This window comes from Lepisosteus oculatus, chromosome 5 (genome assembly GCF_040954835.1).
Source record: "Lepisosteus oculatus isolate fLepOcu1 chromosome 5, fLepOcu1.hap2, whole genome shotgun sequence".
Lineage (NCBI taxonomy): Eukaryota > Metazoa > Chordata > Actinopteri > Semionotiformes > Lepisosteidae > Lepisosteus > Lepisosteus oculatus.
Window position 1 is genome coordinate 43,188,713 of NC_090700.1, and position 22,959 is coordinate 43,211,671.

Genomic DNA, 22,959 nt, shown 5'->3' on the forward strand with positions numbered 1-22,959 from the left:
TGCAACATAGTGAATGCATTCTTACTTTATCAGTCACAAAACATTATGAACTTTTACTTTCTAATACAGAGCATTAGTTTAAAGCCAAGGTAAACAATACCAGATACTTGAGCTCTTTCCAGATGTGTGAAAACAAGGCTGTTTTTTCTGTATATTGGGAAGAGTACTAATTTTAGGATTAACAAGATGACTCTTCACTGGCCACTGTAATAATAGATCTATACTTTGAAGAAGTATATTCACAATTTTATTGTCTTAAGTATGGCAAGAAAATGATAGGGGACTGTCTGCTTCCTGCAGATGCACAGTGCTGTGGATTCCTTTTCTTGTGCTCAGTAGATTGCTCATGATGATTCTTGGTGTTCTTTGTACCTTTTGAGTAGCTGCACAGTATGAACATGATTGTATCTCACTGCTTCCTGAAGAGGTGTGTTTCCCCACCTGGAATTAAATTCAGGAATAGCTATTAATTTGAGACAGTGCGACGTGAATATAATGCAAATTAGCTAAAGCCTTACAAAACCATTTTTTTGTGGCTCGATATCTTATCTTGGGATAAGATATCTTGGGCCTCTTCCAAGTTTTTTTTCAGATAAACATTTCATATGACAAAATTGGGGATTCCTGCACATTCCCTTGCACAAAGCTCTTTAGGATCTTTTAACTTAGATTCAATTCATTCTAAATAAAGGGGTCTGCAGGGAGAGTAAAGTACAATTAAAAAATGTCTTAACATTTACAGCACAGGCCACCCCGCTGAGTAGCAATTCCACTGCTATTGTGGGATATATAAGTGTCTATAAAGTACTAGGCCAAATGCACTCTGCTTTTCCTCTTGAATATTAACCATTTCTGGCTGTACCTGTCGTGAGCAGCGAAGTCTGCCCCAGCGTTCTCGACAAGGAATTTTATCACCTCAGTGTGCCCCTCCGAGGCGGCGACGTGCAGAGCTGACCTTCCGTCGTAGTCAATGCAATTGATGTCTGTTCCTGACAGAAAGTACCTGTGGAATTTGCTTGAGATTTTATTGTAATTCCTCACCGTGGAAAGAAGAAAGACACAACCTCACAGAATATACGCTACACCAATGCTTCAGAAGCAAATTGGGCACAGTAGCAAAGCTAGATACTTGCATCTAGTTTTAAGTGAAATGGTGCAGTATTGGTGATTATACCGCTAGTGCAGAAGAGCTACAATTCACATGGATTCTGTGCATTCTTAGAATTTGACATTCAGTATCGAGGTTTGTTAATTGTCTTGTGATAATCACAACAGTTTCAGAATGAGGGAATGTACTGTATATCCTGTATACAATTAACATTGAATGTTATTCAACATTTGATTAACATGAGCTTGTTGGGCTTGGGACTCTTATTACCTCCTTAGTGACCGGACGTCTCCTCTGTAGGCAGCTAGCAATACATTCATTATCTGATACCCCTGTAACGGAGAAGTGCGTTTTACAAAGCAGAAGTAACAAAACGGAATATATTCCATCAGGCTGATTGGGCATTGTATAGAATGTTCTGATTTTCAAATTGTGCATTGCCTTAAGTGCTTTCATTAGCAAAAGAAGAGAATAGAAAAATGGAAGGCTGGCTTGGATATTTTGAAGCATAATTTCGAAAAATTTACAAACCAGCTTTAACAGTATGTTTTCTTTCATTTCTTTCTGGATGTGTTTGGTAATTAAGATGCAGAAGAAAATAATGTGATTATTATAATATTTTGCTTTATTTGGGTCTTGGTTATGTATTGGTTTGTGGCAGGCAGCAATTCTTGTCGTATACAAGTTTCAGTACTTGCCCATTCAAAGTTCAGAGCTTTTCAGATTAACTGCGAAACTGACCTTTGCCAAAGAGGTGGATGAGAAATTTCAACAGAAACACCAGAGACACCAGGCTTTTATTTGTGAATTTTAAATCTTGACTTGTGACCTACCTCAGACTCCGCTTTCCACTGTCTGTATGTGACCACCTGACGAAATGGAGTTCTTATATCAAAGCTGTGTAGCTGGAATGCTGACACCAGTTCCTAGGGGAGGTAATATGGTTTATTTTGTATCTGCATTTAACAAAGGAGATTGAGGAAAAGCCTAATGGGTATCAGATGGGTCCAACTCTCCTCGGTTGTGAAACAAGGACATGGGGTCAAAGTTGAAATCTAAAATGGATTTTGTTAAGGATGAAAAATAGGAAATGTTTCTTTACACATAGAGATTTGTGTAGGCCCTCACATTCCGGGCTCTTTCAAGATATGTCATTTAATATTCATGTAGTTACTAGAAATTGGGCAGCAGGGGTTAGGGTAGTGGACTCAATGAATCCCAGGTGAGACACTGTTGTAAACACGTGTAAAGTATTTCACCTGCATTGTTCCAGGACAATACTCGGCAGTGCGAATGGGTAGGATAAAGACATCAACCAGAATAAATTAGTAATAACCATGTAAACTACCACACAAAAACGATGGGTCAAATGGCCTCTTCTCAATTCCAGGTTTAATAATACATAATACATTTATGATAATTGTAATTCCCAGTAAGAATTTTGGTTCCCTTTTAATGTCTGATGTCCTCTTGATAAAAAACTATGTCCTAATGAGGATACACAATTATATGCTATAATGAAGATGGAAAGTTTTAAAGAAGAGTCTTTTTTTCTTGCATAACATTGCTGGGTTTGCAGTGTTCTGTATGCTCTTATTGCTTAGCTGGAACCCAAAAGGGAGTGGTATAAAAGAATGATTATAACTTGTATTGGTACCTGACAAAAGTGGACCGACTTCCATGAGTTGTCAAAGCTGTCCAGCTCTGGGGACAAGCACATTACTCCCATGACTCCTGGCACCACAACTAATAAGGTCCCTGATTTGCTGGACTTGGCTGGAACAGATGTCTGGAAAGCATGTTGAATCAAATATGATCGATTAAAAGTGCACAGTTAATCAGAGACTTTTTCTACAGACATGGTATCATTATCCTTTGTTTCCTACAGTGTGGAATATGATCAAATACTGTGTTTAATAGAGAAACCTACTGTTTTCAATGGAGAGAGAATCAAAGCCTTCTACAATCTTAGGTGTTGAACAATAACTACAGGTAAGTTAATGAAAGCAAATTACTGCATCTTTCCATCAGGTGGAGTGGAATGATACTGTGTTGGGGAAAGCCAAAATCAAAATATATGTTCTGTTTGTACTCCAGAATACAAAATCACAGCACAATTCCATGTAAAAATATATACAATTGGTATATAGATAAATATATCGTAAATGGAAGTATTGATGTCTGATTTTCATACCTTAAAGTGGAATGTCCTTGAGTAGTTGTTCATTCCCGCCACCTGCATGATGGACAGCATGCTTCGGACAGAGGAGGGACTCAAGACCTGGTCACCAGACAAGGGGCAGAGCCCGCCATTGGCTAAGGTGGCGGCCATAGCTGCCCCGGACTCGCACGTGACTTCTGTAGATAAACACTGTCAAGACAGTAAGAGTCATCTCATATGTCATTGAAAATTGCTGCAACAGAAAACATCATATCAAAGCCCCTGAAAACATTAACAAAAATACAGATCAAAGATGTGTTTAATGTTCGAGTTAAAAAAAATCATGTGGAGTTTTCAATATGAAGTGGGGCTCAGAATCATTCCTGATATGAAAATAATCTAAAATTGGTATCCTGTGCTATGTTAACAGTCCTGACAACAATGACATATAGACCTGATCACCCTCTGGATATACTGCTGTTTTCTTGACGCTCTGCTCTTTTTGCTCTTGTAGTCCTGTTAAGTCTGCCTTGCAGGGACTGATCACCCATTGGAGCGAAACTTTGTCAGTGTACTTCCTAGTCTGGCAACACCAGCAGTAAGACTGTCCTCAAGCTGCACAAGATGTGTTTTTGGGGTAGAAGTGCTTCCTCCCTATATCTTCCTAGTTCCATTACCCCAGCGTTTTCTGGTCCTCAGAACAACGTGATTTTGCATCTTAGTTATTTCCTCCTCCTGTAGCCAATTCTGTAGGTAGAAGTTAAGGCCCTGCATTGGTATGATGACCCTTTGCCTTCCAGGATGAGGCCAGTGCCTCACAAAGCTGGTTTCCAGGTTCCACTAGACACATCTACAGACCGTTGAAGCAAAACATCTCTTGGCAACATCTCGCATTGGCAGCTCACCTCCAATCACTTTGAATAACACCTTTCTTAATGGCTATTAATTAAGAGTTTTAATCCACTCTCTGGCAAAAGTAGCTCAAACCAAATACCCAACATTGGGCATCTGGTGTTTATAGAAAATCACATAACTTGAGCAGAGCAGTTTATCCCATGGAATAATATAATAAGCCATCAACAAACCTAACGCCTTGCTATTTAAAATATAAAAAGAATTGAGGATGCATCCAAAGAGGTGTTGATATAAAACTTTCATTGTGCAGCAGTTTAAAAATAAAACTTGACACAGGCCTACAAACAAGTCTGCAAACCTGCTTAATAGCTTATATCTGTACTTCTGATCTGATTTACCTGTAGCATCAGATCCAAAGTGGTGCCAATATCAACAGACTCTGGAAAACACTGTAGTGCAACACATGATTGATTTTAGTTGCAAATGAAAAGTTTCAGTCCAGATAACAGTCAACAATGTATTATTTATCTATTCAACATATCCCTATTATGCATAACACATTTCAGCACTGAGTCAGATTTATACACTACCAGTTGGAGGCTTCAGTGTAGCAGTGTATTACTTTAATTGGATATTTCTAGTGTGTTTTCATCTTTCCTTCAGTGGCCAGTAGCCATGTACATGTTGGTGGTTATTGCAGATTTGAATTACGCCAAAAACTTACTTTCTTTTCCTGGAGAAAGAAAGAGAGGGCATGAAGGTGGATGCTGTCTTTTCTCAGACTGTGATAACTGGAAAAAGAGAAGATTGTGGAAACTGTTTGTTCAATTAAACAGTTGATTAAAATTGCAGTTGTGATTTTACCTGGTGCAATTCAGACTGGCATTTTCTTTATTGCAGAGTCTTCTGATTAGATTCAGAACCTGTTTGGATGACAAAGGAGGTCTGTTGTGCAAAGCAGACATTGACATTTGTTTTCTCCTATGGCTCCATAGTCATCACAGAGCTGGTAACCCATGTATTTTCTCCCCCTTTTAAATATCCTATGAGTTGTGATAGACTCAATAATACAATTAGACTCAACAGCATACAATTTCTCTCAAAAGCATCCTGTTTTTTCAGTGTTGGGAAATACCTAGATATAGTTCCTCTCAATACTAAAGTAGTCCTTCGAATATCTTCATTCATCTATGAACATGAAATAAAATGCTTTTGCTGGTTTAGTACTCCAACAAGAATGCAAGCCTGGAAACAGATTTGCACTTCAATGTCTATGTGCAAAATACTTGTGGCCACAAAGGACAATAGCAGCGCTCATCTTCCTGGTTCAACCCACGAAGGTTATTTTAATTCTTAAAAAAAGATGTTGAATTTTTTGGTATCTGATGAAACCAGGCCCAATTGTTACCAAAAACACTTATGTTCTTATACTTTTTTTTGAAAATGCCATCTGTTCCTCACTACAAAAAAAGCTGGCATTATTGCTGTTGTTAAAAATGACTTACAGATTCATACTTCTCCTCTTCTTCTGCACCAAGTCCTGCTGCTAACTGTTAAGGAAACAGGAGAAGGACTGATTGGAGCTTCACTGCCTCAGATTCTTAATCATGTTTCCAACTTAAAAGTTGGTGTGTTTCAGAAAAGAGCACTCTAAAAATAAAATAGATATTTCAAACCTGCAATAAGGACGTAGCAACAATGGCTCCTGTCTCAACAAGTGGACTGTGGGGAATTCCTAAAACAAAACAGAAACCGGACTGAATGTAAACAGTGAGATTTGTGTTTATTTGTGTCCTACTTTTGGTTTAAAACTCAAACAGATGGCAAAAATACTACAACTCACGCAACCCTGGTTAGATAACCGAGAAGTCATTTCTGTATTTTGGTTCACCCTGCTGCTTTTAGGTATTGGAGGTAAAACAAAAGCACATAAAGAAATCACGTGTTGCTTGTCTTGAGGTGCGTGCAAATGCACACGCTGGAGTGCTGGGTCTGAAAATTACTGTGTTTCTGGCTCACAGTTTCTGTACCTTCTTTGGTGAGCGTGAAAGGTGATTCGTATTTTGAAAACTCCTCCATTCCCACAAATCTGTGTACGTAGTCAGCGCTGAGCTGGTCCACGGTAATGCCATATATCAATGGCCAGGATGCCTCTCCAAGCACGCAGGGCTCCACACAGTCCCCCAGAGACAGCCTGCAGGGTTCCAGAATCACACAGAGAGCACTTACCAAGCCACATTCCTATCAACATCCTATCGTTGGTCTAACCCTAAACATGGGGGTGGTTTGTGTCACCCACAGCAACCACAACAATGTGCATGTTCCTTTATTTGTTTTTAGGGTTTTAAGTACCCGAGAACTCTTAGTGTTTCAAATGAAACACCCTGTTCCACTTTTTATTTTTAAATGCGTCCACCCATCCGTTTTCTAACCACCTCTTCCATTCCATCAGGGTCACGGGGGAGCCAGAGCCTACCGTGGCAAGCAGCACGACACACACACACACACACACACACACACACACACACACACACACACACACACACGTACACACACGTACCCAATGCAGAGAACATCCCAGATGCAGATCTGAACCCAGGGAACCCATCACTGCAAGGCAGCCATGCTAACCAATGTGCCACCGACCTGCACCATTTTTAAATCATTATTCATTAAATAATAAGCCGCTACAGGATCTTACTTTCAGGGAAGACATTTAAACTTCTTAAATTGCTCTTTTTGTACCACACAATAATACTACCTTTGTCCATCTATTGTACAAATAGAGACTCCCCATTTCCCTCTGTCTTCGGTTACAGCATTCTGCTCCAGCTACAAGTAAGCACAAAGGAAGCACTTTCAGACTGTGATTTTCCATCACACTGATGACAAGCTATAATAAATTAACACAGAAACAGGGTCCTTATAATTATTATAAATTATTATTTTCCATTCAGGAAATAGGGATATTCCTATGGTTCACTCACTTCTTCCATTCTAAAAAAACATAGTAAAATTTTAGGCGTCAGTAAAGCACCTGGTTTTGTTCCTAAGTAGGACAGTTTTTGGGGACGTCCAAATACAATATTATTTTTGGACCTGACTGAAGTACTTTCTTCTGTCTGAAAGTGCACCTTGATAGAATCCAGCTGTTTGCACTTCAGGAAAATCTTCTGGGTTTCTTCAGTGAATGTGCCAAAATCAGGAATGATAAACCTTCCCTGCAGAGCTTTCAGAATGAAAGACACAAAGCCGGTCACACACCTGCAAACACAAACAACACATCTGTCAGTCATTTTGTTTTTGTGAACGCAGACTATGGCCTATGATCAGAGATGCGAATATGACCAGGATTGCTCAAGCAGCGACAGGCGTCTGAGCTCTGTTTCAGGGTAGGGTGCAATCAATCGGCCAGGACTCTCTCACAGCGCCCCCTTGCGACCTCCTGGGTGCCTGCAGTGCGGTCGCTGGAGGACTGAACTCCCAGCGGCGCGCCTGCATCAGACTGAAAGGGCAGGCCGGAAGAGTCGCACTCAGTTCATCACTCTCCCTCCAGCGTGCAGTTATGGGTTTCTTTGCTTCGAGCCAAGATGGGAAAATTGGCTATTCCACAATCCGAGTGGTTCTTGATTTTAATTCAAAATCACACATATTGAAACACTCTCCAACCCCTTCAAAAGAGCATATACCTCGTTTTGCATATGGGGATATAATGAGCAAACTGCTTGTTCATAGCAGAAGATTGAATATTACGAAAATCACACAAAGGGCAGGGCTGAGATCCTGGGTTGCAGTCTGTATTTTCAGTGTACAGTCTCTACTCTCCCAACATGACGACTGAACCCTTAAAAAATTGAGTCATCAAAATAAATAAGCTTACAAGCTTACGCCCACACTTGTTTTATAGAGATATTGCGTGAACTTGCTTATATACTTTGATTTGTTTACCATTAGCAGAAACATTTGAATCCTTTAATTGTGCAAAACTACAAACTCTGCAATTTATAAATAAGCATAAACGCTTTTTTCCAGCCAAGCAAAAACAGCTCCAGACTCTTAATAAATGCACTGCATTCCCTGTCTACTTTTATAATTTGTTTATTCAAGTTTAAAGAATGCCTAACTGTCAGCTATGTGAACATATTGTAACGCTTCAGGGTTCCACATGGGCACCCTCACCGCCGCCGCATCAGGTCAGCCCCCTACCATCGGGGTCTCAAACCCAGGCCTCCGGCATCACTCAACAGGGACCCAGCCTCTTGAGCCAAAGGGAAATCTCCCGTTCGGCCCAGCGGCTGCGGCCCCTGCTATTCACAGGGAAGGGCGGTGACGTCACTGCTCTGGTAAGCCAGCTCGGCTGTCTCAAGCAATGGAGGCCGTACGCGTTAGAATATTAAGGGCCATATTATGAAACAAACTCGGGGTGAATCTTTATCTCTATCTGTTAGTGCATCTGTTCAGTGTGTACAGTGCGTATCTCTCCATTTATGTACGTACTTATCAAAAGAATAACAACAGCATTGCATTAGTATAATGTGCAATAAATGTTCTCAATTCTAAGACTATGCCACCTGCATTTACATTCCAGTGAGCCTGGACAAGTAGTTTTTATTAAGGTGCTGTCCGTTTAAATTGTTGCTTGTTGTGATAATGGCTGGCTTGAGACAACTGTACCAGTCTGCCCACACAAATGGGTGCCACAGTCAGATGGCACTAAACTGAAGCAACAAATTTACCTGGAGACTTTCAAAAGCTGCTCCTCTTCCTTGTGAAGGCAAAACATTGGAAAAGACAAACAGCAAAGTTAATTTTTGCCCGTTTGGATTATGCCAAACCCCCCTTTTCTTCTAGAATTTTCCAGCCCAGCTCACTAACCTGTGGAAGTTGTTTCTGTCCACGGTGCCATCTGCCTCCTGAAGCTTCCGCATTAGTAAGTAACAGTCCTTAATCCGGGGGTCTGTTTTCCGAATTCCAGAGCTCCACACTGTCTGCAGAGGTGTGGAGAATGGGCACAGTATGATTTGTATAAATGGATTATTTCACTTTCAGGAAGAAAACGCTGGCAACAGGATATATGGCATGGTGGCACATTGGTTAGCTTTGCTGTCTTGCAACACTGGGGCCCGTTGCTTGGATGCCTCCGCAGCCCTGTTTTGGGGTGCTAAAGCGTTGAAAAGATGGATGCATGTTAAAAACAAAAGAAAGATTGTACCTCAAAAAACTGAGTCATGTTCACTCTTCCTTCTGAGGCAAAACTTTCAAATAAGACATCTGCTGCCCTGGTGAAAAAAAAAACAAACTTCATTTTGTGATTACAAAATTGGGGAGCTTCTTTTTTTAGGGGACCAGGAAGAAATTATATTGAAATTAAGCTGATGAACTTTCTAGTTGGTGTGGGGGCCTGGTAATTAGTGAAGAGTCCCAGCTCTTGTGTCCTGCATTTGTTTCCAGACAGGGGTGCTTCTATGTGGAGTTTGCATGTTCTCCCTTCAATTGTGCCTGTTCTTACATATTCCACCCATGCTAAATACTGTAGGTTCATCATTTTTTGTGTAAATTGATGCACTCCTTGCAGTGAACTGAGCTTGTGCTTACGGGTTGCTGTGATTCTTTCCAGAAAAAAAGTAACTTTCAGATAAGGAATGTATTTTCAGGCAAACCTCTGAATTTGGATTATCACTACTAATGCAGAGCATGCATTACATTGCCTTAATGTATATACAGCAAATACAAAAGGAGAAGTCATGCCTGAACGTACCTCTGCCTTTCATGAAACATTCTGAAAATATCTTAAAACCATCATTTCATAGCTCGGCAAGGGCATTTTTACGATTCCTTGAGTACAAGTGAAACAGATTAATTATCATTTCACTAAGTGCTTTCCAGCTTAATTGCTCATTAAAGAAACAAGTTGCATTTTTAGCATGATTATGTGGTTTACTGAGTTTGAGCCCAGTGAATTCTAAAGTAATTATAAGTGTTCCTGGTTTGCCCGATTCCTAACATGGGAGCTGAAGCACTTATGTAGTGTTTTCTCCCTCCTAGATTCATCCTGTTCTCACCTGGCGGTGTCATTAGAGGACTTACACTTTCTTTCTGGTGTGTGCCTGCTGGCCGTCGAGCCTCCTGACGCTCTGCCTCAGAGGACTGCAGCTGCGCGCCTGCCCTCCCTGGGGAGCTAAAGACTTCTGGCTCTCATTGCTGATGTAGGCCGAGGCTCCTGCACATCAAACCGCAGCAGGAGTCAGTGCCTTTTACTCATTTGTCCCATTTTTTAATAACACGAAACCTTTCATATGGCGTTAAACGGAAACCAGTAAGCACCATTACAGACGTTTGGCCGCTGATAGGTTACAGATGTGACTTTCAGCGGGAAAAAAGGTTTTGTGATAGAAGTTCAGTACCTCACCCACTGTTGATTGCAAGCAGCATAAACAGATTTAAATACATTTTCACTCCGTAACCACATAAGAACAGTCACAACCAGGAGGAGGCCTTTCAGCTCATCTAGGCCAATTGTCTAGAAGAGATAGATTTTGGATGTATAAAATGATTTTAGATGTATAACTGAAAATAGTCTTGAATTAGTTTTGGCATAAATGGCAGTGGTGGGACTCAAGCCCAGCCTCCAGAAAGACTACAGCCAAAAATCCCGCACATTAGATCCCTCAGCCATACAACCCATATGCACGTTATTAAATCCCTTTGAAGAAAACTTAAAATAACTTTTGGGGTATTATTATATGTATAAATTACTGCATATGCATGTATTATACGTTATTATATGCATTATTACATTAGAAGTTATTATATCCATGTTCTTATATTCCCCTACGACTTTTGGGGTGTTTTGGGAGTGTTGGAGGGTCTCGTCTGCAGTTTCTAAAAGCCTGGCCCCTCCTCTGAGAAAGCAGCTTGCCGAAGCAGATCAAAGACGGACTTGTGCTGCACGTCTGCCCCCGTGGCAGGAAATAAAACGAACTTTTTTCAATTGAAAGGGGTTCTCCCACAGCGATAATTGTGCAGCCCCTGCACGCTGCATGCTTTCACCTCAATCACACGTGCATGCACACACACATATGGAAATGAGATGCAGCAAGTCAATCATATTTTTGACGAGGTTATTATGAGCTGCAGTTTTCTTTCTTGCTGTAGTGACAATGTGTGAATAAAAGATATATATTTAGCTGTCATTTTTAAAGAACATTACAAACTCCTGACAAGTACGAAGGGATTGCTAACTCTCCTAAGCCTAAGAAGCGCTACAGGAAGGGAAGGAAGGGTTCAGTAATAAGACATTCCAGCTGCTGTTTCCATAGTGACCATTTAATAACAGGCCTGGAAAAAAAATAGCTACTGCCTCCAAACAATGTGTATTCGTGGGTCCTTGCCAGTACTTCACTATGTATGTGACTACATGTAATTTAACTGGCAGTGTTGTTCAGTCTACAGTTAAATGGTGCTGCAGCTTTAGGACATTTATCTAAACTCGGTGCTCATCTGCCCTTCTATATCCTCCTACATCCAGTTCTCAAGAATTGTGCAATTTCCTGATCATACTGCCCTCACTAAGGATTACTATGGTACATTGTACAAAAAGCAGACTAAGATGCACTAAAACACAATAAAAACATTGAAATGGCAAAAGTAAAGCCTTAAACAATTCATGAAACAATGGCAAAGTATAGTGAAAATGGAAAATGGAACCATGGAAAATCTGAAAATACAATATAACAGCATAAGCAGAGGTTATACTGTATATGAAAGAAGGCAGTTTAGCAGTAATATATACTTCACTAAATTCTCACAAAAAGATAAATCAGTTGTGAACAGATGTCTGCCTTCTGTTTGCATAAAGATGGGATTATTTCCATGTACCTAACACAGTGCCACCATTGTGAAATGTAATTTATATTTCTACGAAAGTGTTTTATACTAATCCATTCACCGAAATTTTTATAAGCATCAGACTAGGATCTGTGACAAATCTTAAATAATAGGATGCAAAGGATGTGCTGCTGTGTGTTCAAAGTGAGCGTCTGTTTTTCATGCCCTCAGAGGTGTGTAAGGAAACATGGAAAGTTTACAACAGCCAGGCCGCAGAATTCCCCCATCGCTGCCTGCACACATTCACCTGCTGGTCCAGCAGTCACAAAGCTGGCTGGTTTCTGGGACTGGAAAGTGGTTCTTAACACAGGACATCCTAGGTTCATCATAGTGGGAGTCTCCTATGGAAATAAGAGGTGTCAGAACGGCAATAATAAAACATTTTCGATTTGGGGTTGTTTAGAAATTACTCTCCGAATCTATGCATGTGGGAAGAGCTGGAGACCTGCGTTCCACCCGACAGCAAGCCAGTGCCTCAGTGTGGTGCCCAGGGAGCCTGTACTGGGGGGGGGGCTGTTGTCTTACGAGACACTAACATTGAGTTCTAAATACTTTACAGACCCGGGACACTGTCCATAATTGTAGGGCTGTTAAGCCCTGGTGACCTGTCTAAATGGCATTCCAGGCTTGAATAAACTAGCCTCTCTTCAGTTCCTCCATAATTCAGATGATGACATAATCTCTCACTTCTGTGTGATGGAGTTGCTTAGGCTGCTGAGTCACTCACCCAGGGCCAGAATCTCTGGGATAAGAAGTGGTCCAAAAGAATTATTAATTATTATAATTTACAAAAGTGTGTTTAGCTGAAAAATGAACACAGCTAAAACAGTGTAAAACATTAAAAGATTTGGCTAGCAAATGTTTGAAAATACATTACAATTTCTTTTGTAAAAAAGTTGTAAGTTTCTAAGGTAGACATTCTTTAGCATTTAAAAAATAGAAATCTTACGACTACAAAAGCCACTGGCATAAATGATCTGTACAGTATGTCGGAGTTTACAGGCCAGTGTAAAGTTTCTGCTGTAAATTAACTGTGAGCTGAGGATAAAGTAAAATATCATGTCCCTGCCCCAGCCACAGGGGCTCATCAGGCCAGAGCTCGTCCTGGCTTCTGTGGTGTTAAGGAGGCTGGAGGGCACATAATACCTCCCTAGAAGGGACGCTGGTCCATCACAGGGATTAACCCACTTATACAGCTGGGTGGTCTGGGGCACAATATCTCACTCAAAATACAACAGCAGTATCTGGAGTGAGGACTGAGACCCACAACCTACCTGTTATAACCACAAAAGCTTACCCACTATCCTATGCAACCACTTAGAAATACAGCTGGCAACTTATGTAGTAAAATTTACATGGCACTGAACAAGAAAACCCATGCACACAGTAAAGCTGACATAAGCCACAAAGCCACAGGGGAATGCACTGTTAATACTTGTGGAATTTTGTCTGATCCCTCAACATGCTGCTTTTCTGCACAGGGATGCTATCCACAGCCTGACTCTCTACACCCTTATTGCAGGATCCTGTGAGTCTGCACTTTCCTCTTGACTAACTCTCTCCTGCATCTTGTTGCAGACATAGTTTTAAAGCACGCTTTTTCTTTGCTTCTGAAACCATAAAGCATTGTTTATTGCACCTCATCAGGGCTGTAACTTGATCTCCTGGTTCCAAAGCCCTGTGTCTCCTGTTAAAAGTTCAAAGATTTTATTCGACATTTCCTCAGGCAGGTTATGCACTGGCCAGTCTCCAGTAAGGTTCAGTATGAAATTATTCTCCAATGTATGAATGTGTGTAGGTGTAAAAGCTTATTTGTTCACTTTTAGAGGTGCTTAGGTTAGCAATCCTCTACAATGTGTTTGTGTCTGTGCACGGGAGAGTGACAATTTTATCTGTCTAAAGAATTTTAACATCTGCTCTTTGCAGTGTTGTGGGCTCCTGACAGGACTGAGCTTGTACCTGATTCTCTGCACTCCTTGTCAGAGGAGAATTCCTTTCCTGATAGGGCTCTTTCATTAGGCCGTTTTCTGAAACATAAAAAAGAGACTTTTATACACAAAACTGAAAAAAAATCAAAACAAGACAATAAAAGAGAGTGGAAGAAGCTGATTTCCCTACAGCTAGCTGCATTATCCAGTTGCCATTTTTAAGATCATAAAAAAACTATTTGTCGAAAAACCCCACCAAATGACACTCCCTGTACAGAGGCTCACAAGTCTTGCACAGGCTGTCCGCGAACAACATTTTCAGACATTAAATGGTTTTATTTTTAACTTTCAAGTTGTGCAAAATTGAGCACTACGCACTTTGAAAGTACTAATTTACTGTACCACATGAACAAAAACAATACTAAAAGGCCAGTTTAGCTGTGCAGCAGTGACTGAAAGGGACTCAACTCAATGGTTATCAGAAATATGTCGCAGCTACATTGTTACATGGCTCTGCAGATGGTAAACATGCATTTGAAAATTCACTGCTATAATATTTCATTGCCAGTTAGAATTGAGAAAAATACATTTTTTCAGAGTAGTCCATTGGGGTGAGAAACACAGGCATGTGGCTAACATGCTCCGTGCATCTAGGAGTCTGAAGTCAGTCTCTCAAATAACTTGGTTTCACCTGCAGCTCAGCAGCGCACAGGAGAGAACGCAGAAGTCACTTCCTTTGAAACTATGGTGAAAAGTGCTACAAAGCTCTAAGTAACCAGCAGTGTGTAACATGTGCAAACTTGTAACGTTGATGCTTTGAGAAGATAAAGCACTCCTGAGAAACGATGTCTTAATATTGGCACTTTTACTGGGAGGACGCGAGACACAGTTCTGCACAACTACACACACGAGAGGACTTCACCGCACGGACATGTTACAGTAAGTATGCACACTTGTACAGCAGCTCCCACTCGACTGGTGACCATCAGTCAGGGTCAGGTTAAAAGTACTCAGCTAAAAGTGAATGTGAAGTTACTGTCTACTTTACAAACTAGCATTTCTTAGAAAATATGATTTCAGATACAGATACAGTACATCATCTAGAATAATTCATATTAAAATATTAATGATGGTTCATTTTAGAATGTAAAACAAATAGCACTTTTGGTCATATTATTAACTGTCATTGATTAGAGATTGGGGTGGAACAACGTGTATAGCATAACCCTAAACAGTAACAACTAAATTATGAAAAGTAGCTCAAGTGGGTAGCTGCGGTAAAAAAACAAAGACCAACTTTCCTCTCTTTCTCACACCCGAAGAAGGCTTCACAGCCAAAACATTGTGTTTCTTTTATTCTCTTTTCAGGATGGAATAAACATTTACTTGTTCCTAAATTCTTAAAACACAACACAGAAATATGTGCAACGTGCCTTGGATGTCGTCTTCCTCATTTGGCTCCAATAATTTATTGCCATCTAAGCCTCCATATCTCTTCCTCCATTTCCGGCGAAGGGAAGGTGTTCTCTGAAAGCTAAGAAAAGACACAAGATGGACTGAGAGCAGGAATGGACATTAATGCTAAAATCGCCATAAATGTGGGCGGCACAGTGGTGCAGGGGTTAGCCTTGCTGCCTCGCAGCGCCTGGGCCTTGGGTTCAGTTCCTGGGGTGCTGTCTGTGTGGAGTTTGTATGTTCTCCCCCGCTTTTGTGTGGCTTTTCTCCAGATGCTCTGGCTTCCTCCCACAGTCAGAAGACATGCTGGTAAGTAAACTGACCCTAGTTTTTGTGTCTGTGTCTGTATCCATGCCCTGTGATGGACTGGCATCCTGCTCAGCATGTATCCTGCCTGGTGCCCCTTGTTTTCTGGGATAGGCTCCAGCTCCCCCACAACCTTGTACTGGTTGAAGCAGTTAGAAAATGGGTGGACAGTCACAAATGTAATGGAATAATAATTCATTTGAGAGGTTGTGCTTTACAAGAGCTTTGAGCTTGATTTGACTTGTGTGTGCGGTAGCAGTAAATCTTGAGGGTTTTGAGGGTTGGTCACACAACATTTCAGTACATTGCTAGATTCTCCACACAGAAAATACTCCACTTTAACACAAGCACAACTTAAACTCAAACGCACTTCACTTTAAACCTTCTGTTTTACTTTATCCCCTACTTCCTGATGGTCTGATGCACTTCCTCCACTTTCTGGGCTTCAGAAAACATGCTTGACTCTGTGCTGATATTTGATATTTTATTATTCTAACATTTGGAGAAAAGCTACATGAACACTGATGTCAACACACTTGGAAGGTATTCATGAACGTACAGTAGAAATCCAAAAACATTTTAGCTCATAAAAGTGGTTACCAAAGTGGTTACATCTGAAAGGAGAATAAGAAGAAAATGTATATAACAGCAGGATTGAACCCTGTGATTTGCATTGCCTGCTGTTGTTTTGGCTATGGATTAACTATCTTTTTATGAATTTTTATAGTAATTTCTAAAATCTTTTTATCTTAGTTTGAAGAAACTGTAAAAGATCTTACCAGAGAAAAGCATTGTCTTCTTTAGGATCCTGACATTGGCTGTTCTCCATCTGGTGAAGTGGCAAGTTCAGAATTGTCAGTCTGTGCTGTTTCAGTCTGAATGATGTGCTGAATGATCTTCCACAAGCTTTTTAAATCTTTAAAAAGCCACTTCAACAGCCCAGGGAGTCTTCTGTTGTAGTCGGTGTATCATTCCCAGGATGGACCTATCGAGGAAATTAACTTGCAGGTTTTATATTTTTCTCAACTTACAATTCAAACCAGCGTCTACTTCCTAAGATGTCCAGACCACTCTCCTCGGTTCTCTGAATGAATGAGACCGAGTGAGTGAAGGCTGAGCAGGGGGCGGTGTCTTTTAACACATGCCTGGAATGCTGCCCTGCTCTGACAAAGTCTGCAGCGGTAAACACAAACCTTTTAACTAAAAAAAAAGTTATAAATCCCCATGTTAGATCCTGCCTTTTGTGGGGAGGAGTGCAGTTTATTTAAACTGTTTTCATCCAGTTAAAAAGTAACTTTGATCTCTCTTTAAATATCATATAACAGGGCCAGACAACTCAGCCTGTCACATTTAAATCAGCAGTTTGTGAAGATTTGCCCTGTAAGACAACCCCGTACAATAATGGAATAGTCACATTATTATTATTATTATTATTATTATTATTATTATTATTATTATTATTATTATTATTAACCCTGAAGCAAGTCCCAGCTGTATAGGACTGTACCCATTTTATCCAGCACTCAGTAGGGTGATTTGCTGCAGCCGGGTGTAGTAAAAGCTCCTCTGCATAGTACATCAGGTTGAAAAGCTAGAGAAATGACTTCACCTTATTGAACTAAATGGGACAATGTGAGAGGCCAGATTGTCCAGGCCCAGAATGGATTTTTATAGAGAGCAGAATTAGAGAGGGAAAGGCACCATCTACTGGCCCACCAGCACCACTTCCAGGAACCTGATTTTCCACACTGGTGTCTCGTCCCAGTACTGACCAAAGGGAGCCCTGCTGGGCATTCGAAGATCAGACTGAGAGTGCGAAAACATTGCCAGATGGAAATCGGACAGGTTGACTGAACGTTTGGAAATTAAACAACAGGACTCCTTTTCTTCTCATTGAGAGAGTGGGAGAAAAGCAAAGTCTACTTATTCGCTAACTGAAGAATTATAATAATGGATCTAGTAATAGATTTATCCTATGCTGAACAGAGAAGAAAGAAAACACAACGTTTGGGCCGTGGAGCCTTCTTCAGGTGTGTGGACCCTTCAGGTGTCTGTACTCACCTGAATTATAATAATAATTCCTTACACTTACATAGCACTTTTCTGGATACTCCCTTCAAAGGGCTTTAAAAGCAATGGAGTCCCCATGTGTAGCCCCACCTGGACGACGTGATGGCAGCCAAAGTGCACTAATACACTCAACACACATCAGCTAGCAGTGGGAGGAGAACAGAGTGATGAAGCCAAATCAAAGATGGGGATTATTAGGAGGCCATGATTGTTAAAGGACAGGGGGAAATGTGGCCACAACACCAGGGTAAACACCTCTACTCTTTTCAAGAAAGTTACTGGGATTTTTAATGACCACAGAGAGTCAGGACCTCAGTTTTACATGTCATCCACAGGACAGCACCTTTTTTTCAGTATAGTGTCCCCATTACTATAGTGGGGCATTAGGACCCACACATATAACTGGGCAAGTGCCCCCTACTGGCCCTACTAAAAGCTCTTCCAGCAGTAACCTCAGCATTCCTAGGTCTCCCATACAGGTACTGGCCAGGCTCACACCCTCTTAGCTTCAGTGGGTGGTTGTAAGTTGCAGGAACAAGATGTTACAAACATTATATTATTATTCTACTATATATTTTTGAACAATCACATAATTCAAATTGAATTCACTGACTCTGAAATCAATGGGATACTATAATGTTTTTTTTGCCTTTATGATTTATGATTACTGTTAAATTACCTACATTGAAGAAATTGTTAAAAGATTACTTTGAACAGACCCCGACTAGAGGGTGAATGCAATCTTGAAAAGGATATGTTCTTACAAAACTGCAATCGTCAATTAACAAAAAACCCACATTATTACCTCCTTTCTGAAACAAAAAAGCCCATATTTTTATTATAATTAATTTTCAGTTATGGACAACATCAAAGAGATTATAGAACGACGTCAACCTGTAATCTAACAGTTTTTGCGCATGTGCGATTCGTACTGTTTGTGTTCGCGTTGGTAACTTTGTTTTCTTTGTGTGGATTTTAAAATAATATGTTAAAATGTTAATCTTAGTGATAGGCCATTAATGATTAGATGAATACACTGACACCCATTTCATTTTACTTTTTTCGTAACCGTTTACTTTATCATTTTTTTACCACAAAAAGGGGAGGCCTGCAACATCCCCGGATTTTCTTATTACTCGCCCGGCCTTGCAAGTTCAGTAACGTCGGGAAGAGAACGATCTTTCCTCCCAAAGACATACGGGCAAGACGCTCGCCCGGCAATAGCGAAATGCCGAAGAAAGATAAAACGGTAGGGCGACGTATACCGCGAATTTATCTGATTTACAGATTAATTATAAGTAGTGGAGTTAAACAGGTTAAAACACAACTAGACTTCACTTCCATCGATTTCGCCTGTATCCATTATTTGGGATCCGCAGCTATTTCTTCAACGAGCTGGAACCCAACTAATCTTCGTCCCAAGTTGTTTCAACAAAATGAAATACGAACACTGTAGGGTACTTAAAACATTTGATAAAATATTTAAATTGAGCAGCCCTCACAGTAGCGACACATAGACTGTCGTTCAACTTTCCTTACCTAATTTAACCAAATTTAACTTTGTAATAGACTTACAAAGTATTATGCTTTAAAGGGAAAATAATAACACCACCAAACAGCGAGGATTTAAAAATACAATTACCTTTGACTATCATTTAAACATACTTTGTTTTCTTTTAAACAGTTAATTTGGTGTGTTTTCTTTTTTCAGGTCAAAAATACCCCAAAACCAGCTGAATCACCCTCGGGTCCTGTAACCCGGGATAAAATCGGCTTGATTTCTATCGCTGTACATGCGAAGCCGGGTGCTAAACAAAATGCCATCACCGGTACGGCCTTCGTCATCGTAAATCCTTAATACTGTTACAAAGCGATTTCTACAGATGTCCATGAAAACGATTTTATTCAACCAATTCTCGGTTTCTGTTTGTACAAGATGTCTCCACAGAGGCAGTAGGGGTCGCTATAGCTGCACCACCATCAGACGGGGAAGCCAACGCAGAGCTGGTTCGGTATCTATCCAAGGTGCTGGAACTGAAGAGAAGCGAGGTGGTTTTGGACAGGGTGGGTAAAAACAACGAGACAAAATTTAATTCTTAAAAAAATAAATTCCTTTAGATATTACCTATTATACCTATACCTATATTATACCTATATTACCTATATTTAGACTACCTATTCTTACGTATTATGTACTTAAACAGTTTTCGGTGCTTTTAATTGCCTGCACAAAATGGGTTCTCAAACTGGAAAGGTGGTTATACAGCTAAATAATGATGATTAATGAGTGACAGCTTGTTCAAGTCAGAGTTGCAATCTGTTGGACTTACATTTCAGAGCCAGAGTATTTTTTTCAGCCTTACCCTCGTTGAGCTCTGCACTCAGAAATCTAGCACAGACCAGGCATGTGCCAAGTCTGGCTGTCTCATCTTGGCTCTTCTGGGAAATTGTTAGGAAATAAGAGCACTATTCAAATGACATTGCATTCTTGCAATACTTTTAATACTAAACACATGGATTCTGACGGCTGTGAGGTGGTGAGGTTTTTTTGTACTTCTTTCTCTGTGAAAGGGCAGGTTAGCTCCTCAGAGCTTGGAACCTGTGGGTCTTACAGGTGCTTCAATTACAGAAAAAACAGGTGATTTGACTTGTACTTGGTAGTAAAGACTATGAGCAATTAGGGTTGTTCAATGTTGTTCAAATAAGCATTTGAAATCTTTCATGACATACAGTAGACCAAAGTCATCCCAATGGAAGTCCTCAAAACCAACAGAGAAACACAGAGGACAGAAGTAGAGAAACTTCATTAAAAAGCATTTAAAATCAAGAACCAAAGTCCGGTGGGTTATGAGAGTCAGAAATGAGCTCTAGCCATGTTGTGGAAGCTGATAGCCTGACTTTTTTTCCCACTGTTGACTGAAGGCCTCCAATCAGTTGTCTATTATCTTGTTTGTTCTAACAGGCTTGAAGAGCAGAATTGCCTTTGTTGTAACCTTAGTTGAAACCTTTGCCAATTATTATGTGCAAGAACATGTATTTTATTTAAACAAAAATAATATGAACTTTTTTATCAATGTTTTATGTTTCCATCATGTTCATAAGCCTATAAATATTAAAGTTACTCTTTTATTAAGAATGTATGGACTGCACTTAGTTAACATTTAACTAACATTTTGTTAACTATAATGTTCAGGGATCCTAGCCAGAAATGGTGTACACAATAGTGATATTGAAACAATAATAATAACCATCTCCTTTTTTGTGTAATTATAGATTTGGAATTGCTGAGACTTAGTTATGAAGGAAGTTAATTTTATTTTACAAGTGGTTTAAGTAACAATGGATAACAATAGATACTTGTTACAGTAACAATTATAATCATGCATGTCAAAATAATCTATCAGGGATACTGGTAGCTAAAAACAAAACATATGTACAGAATTGTGTTTAAAATCCAGTTATATTGCGCTCATTCACAAGGACACGTAAGGTTACGTAAGTGTCTATAGCTGTCTGCAGCAGTGTTTATTATTCAGCTAATTGCATACTTTGTGGGAGAATAATTTAAATGTTGGCTCATTACATGTTTTGGTGGAAGGCTGTGATGTCTTGAAAATGGCAGAATGAATCACTGCCAAAAAAAACAGGATGTCAAAAACTCAACATGCTGGCCATAGCCATAGACTTATGTTAGAGGAACAGTGCAGATTTTGCTAATAACCCTTTGCTGTTTACTCCAAAGTATCCTGCTGCTTGTTTTGTGTTCAGACATTTAAATTAAGGCTTCAGAACATTTTCTTCTCCCCCCCCCCCCCACCTGATGTGGTTTTTAAAGTTCTTCCTATTTTTCTGAACAGGGGTGCAAGTCAAGAGAAAAGATAGTCAAGATTTCAGGTTCTATAAGCCCGGAAGATGTTCTTGAGAGACTGAAACGAGAGGTGGCGGGCAGCTGAGAGGAGTAAAGAGATTAACGGGGGACACTTCGCATTGCTTGGTCTGCCAGCATGGGAGACTAGACAAGCTGTGTGCCTGGAAGCTCAGCACTGGCTGGTGATTGATTGAACTCATTTGGTAAACCAGAAATTCTGATGAGATATTCACTCATTTGACATTCAAGGAGCAACATGGAGAAGAAAGCAGCAGGAATCTTGTAGACACATGTTCATTGACAGTCTCTTTGTTTGCTCTAATAATAGTTAATGCTAATTGTGTTTTCTTTTTAAGATTCTCCTCTGTACGCGGATATTCAGTATGCTTGGATTTTTATTTTTAATTTCAGCGTGTGGCAGGTTTTATGTAGCGAATCCCAGAAAATAAACATGATCACTCCAGGCTATTTTTCACGTGTTATAAAATAAAATGAGACAGCTGTGAACATCCTCAGCACTTACACGGACAAACGAGAAAAAAAATGCTGCTGCTTTAAAGAAATTATAAAGATCACAACCCAACAGCAAGGATTTCCCCCCAAAAACTTAGTGTCTTCTTGAACATGTGTTATTGTATGTTATTCTGTCTTTCACAGTTAGTTTTGTTTTGTTTCAGGGTACCTGAGTTCACTATTCATGCCTGCTTCAGTATTTCAGGCTAAAAGTTCTTGTTCTCCATCTTTGTCCTTTGTAGCAAGAAATGAAATGAAATATGGATAACATCAAAGCACATCTAAAAAAAACATACTGTATATATCTCAGCTAAATGAGACAACATCAAAGTTCCTTAGATGTTTTCTTAAAACTGTGGCTTTCAGGTTCATGCAGCTTGCTACACTGCTACCTGCTATGGCAGTTCTTTGTGCAGCGGGGCTTAGTTGTCTTATATACAGTACATGTCTTGCTCAGAGTAGCTGAGAAAGACTAGTAGACAGTACAGACTTGACCAGCCTTTCTTGAAATCATTTTATTACATGGCTAAAAAAAATCAACAGCAGACTTTTCTTTGAGTTTTTTAAAAAATCAAAATTGCATTGTCACAGCTGTAGCATTGTTTTATCAGATTTTAATTGATTATTCTGTACTGTGTATGAGTTCAGCATATTGTTCAGCTTCAGTGTTTGTGAACTGCATTGTTCTGTGTGTTGGCTTTCATACAGTAAGTGACTTCCTTAGGTTGAAGTATATCTGGTGCTAAATAAACTAGTCTTAGTGTGAGGTCCTAAATAAATGAAATATATTAACATAGCAAATTTTAAA

At 39.9% G+C, this 22,959-nt stretch overlaps 2 protein-coding genes across 4 annotated transcripts; one reads left to right on the forward strand and one right to left on the reverse strand.

Annotated features, from left to right (window-relative positions):
* Positions 1–234: 234 nt before the first annotated feature.
* glsl (glutaminase like) lies at positions 235–19,523 on the reverse strand. 3 transcript variants are annotated; one of them, XM_069190472.1, is made up of 22 exons: positions 19,436–19,523; positions 16,480–16,685; positions 15,373–15,473; positions 13,971–14,038; positions 12,259–12,352; positions 10,212–10,344; positions 9,337–9,403; positions 9,000–9,112; positions 7,259–7,388; positions 6,886–6,956; positions 6,155–6,318; positions 5,801–5,859; positions 5,630–5,674; positions 4,989–5,047; positions 4,849–4,915; positions 4,523–4,573; positions 3,303–3,479; positions 2,766–2,897; positions 1,942–2,034; positions 1,379–1,440; positions 863–1,003; positions 235–441 (listed from the first exon to the last, which is right to left on the reverse strand). In XM_069190472.1, the coding sequence occupies exons 2-22, from the start codon at positions 16,527–16,529 to the stop codon at positions 345–347; spliced, it is 1,974 nt and encodes a 657-aa protein (XP_069046573.1). In that variant the 5' UTR covers positions 16,530–16,685; positions 19,436–19,523; the 3' UTR covers positions 235–344. The 3 variants fall into 3 exon arrangements, with proteins under 3 accessions (XP_069046573.1, XP_015198475.2, XP_015198476.2); XM_015342989.2 differs by having other exon boundaries at positions 19,413–19,502; XM_015342990.2 differs by lacking the exons at positions 4,523–4,573; positions 19,436–19,523 and having other exon boundaries at positions 16,480–16,871.
* c5h15orf40 (chromosome 5 C15orf40 homolog) lies at positions 18,687–22,102 on the forward strand. The gene is made up of 4 exons (XM_006628678.3): positions 18,687–19,019; positions 19,482–19,599; positions 19,707–19,834; positions 21,628–22,102. Exons 1-4 carry the CDS (start codon positions 18,798–18,800, stop codon positions 21,721–21,723), a joined length of 564 nt encoding a protein of 187 aa, XP_006628741.3. The 5' UTR covers positions 18,687–18,797; the 3' UTR covers positions 21,724–22,102.
* The last annotated feature ends 857 nt before the right edge of the window (positions 22,103–22,959 follow it).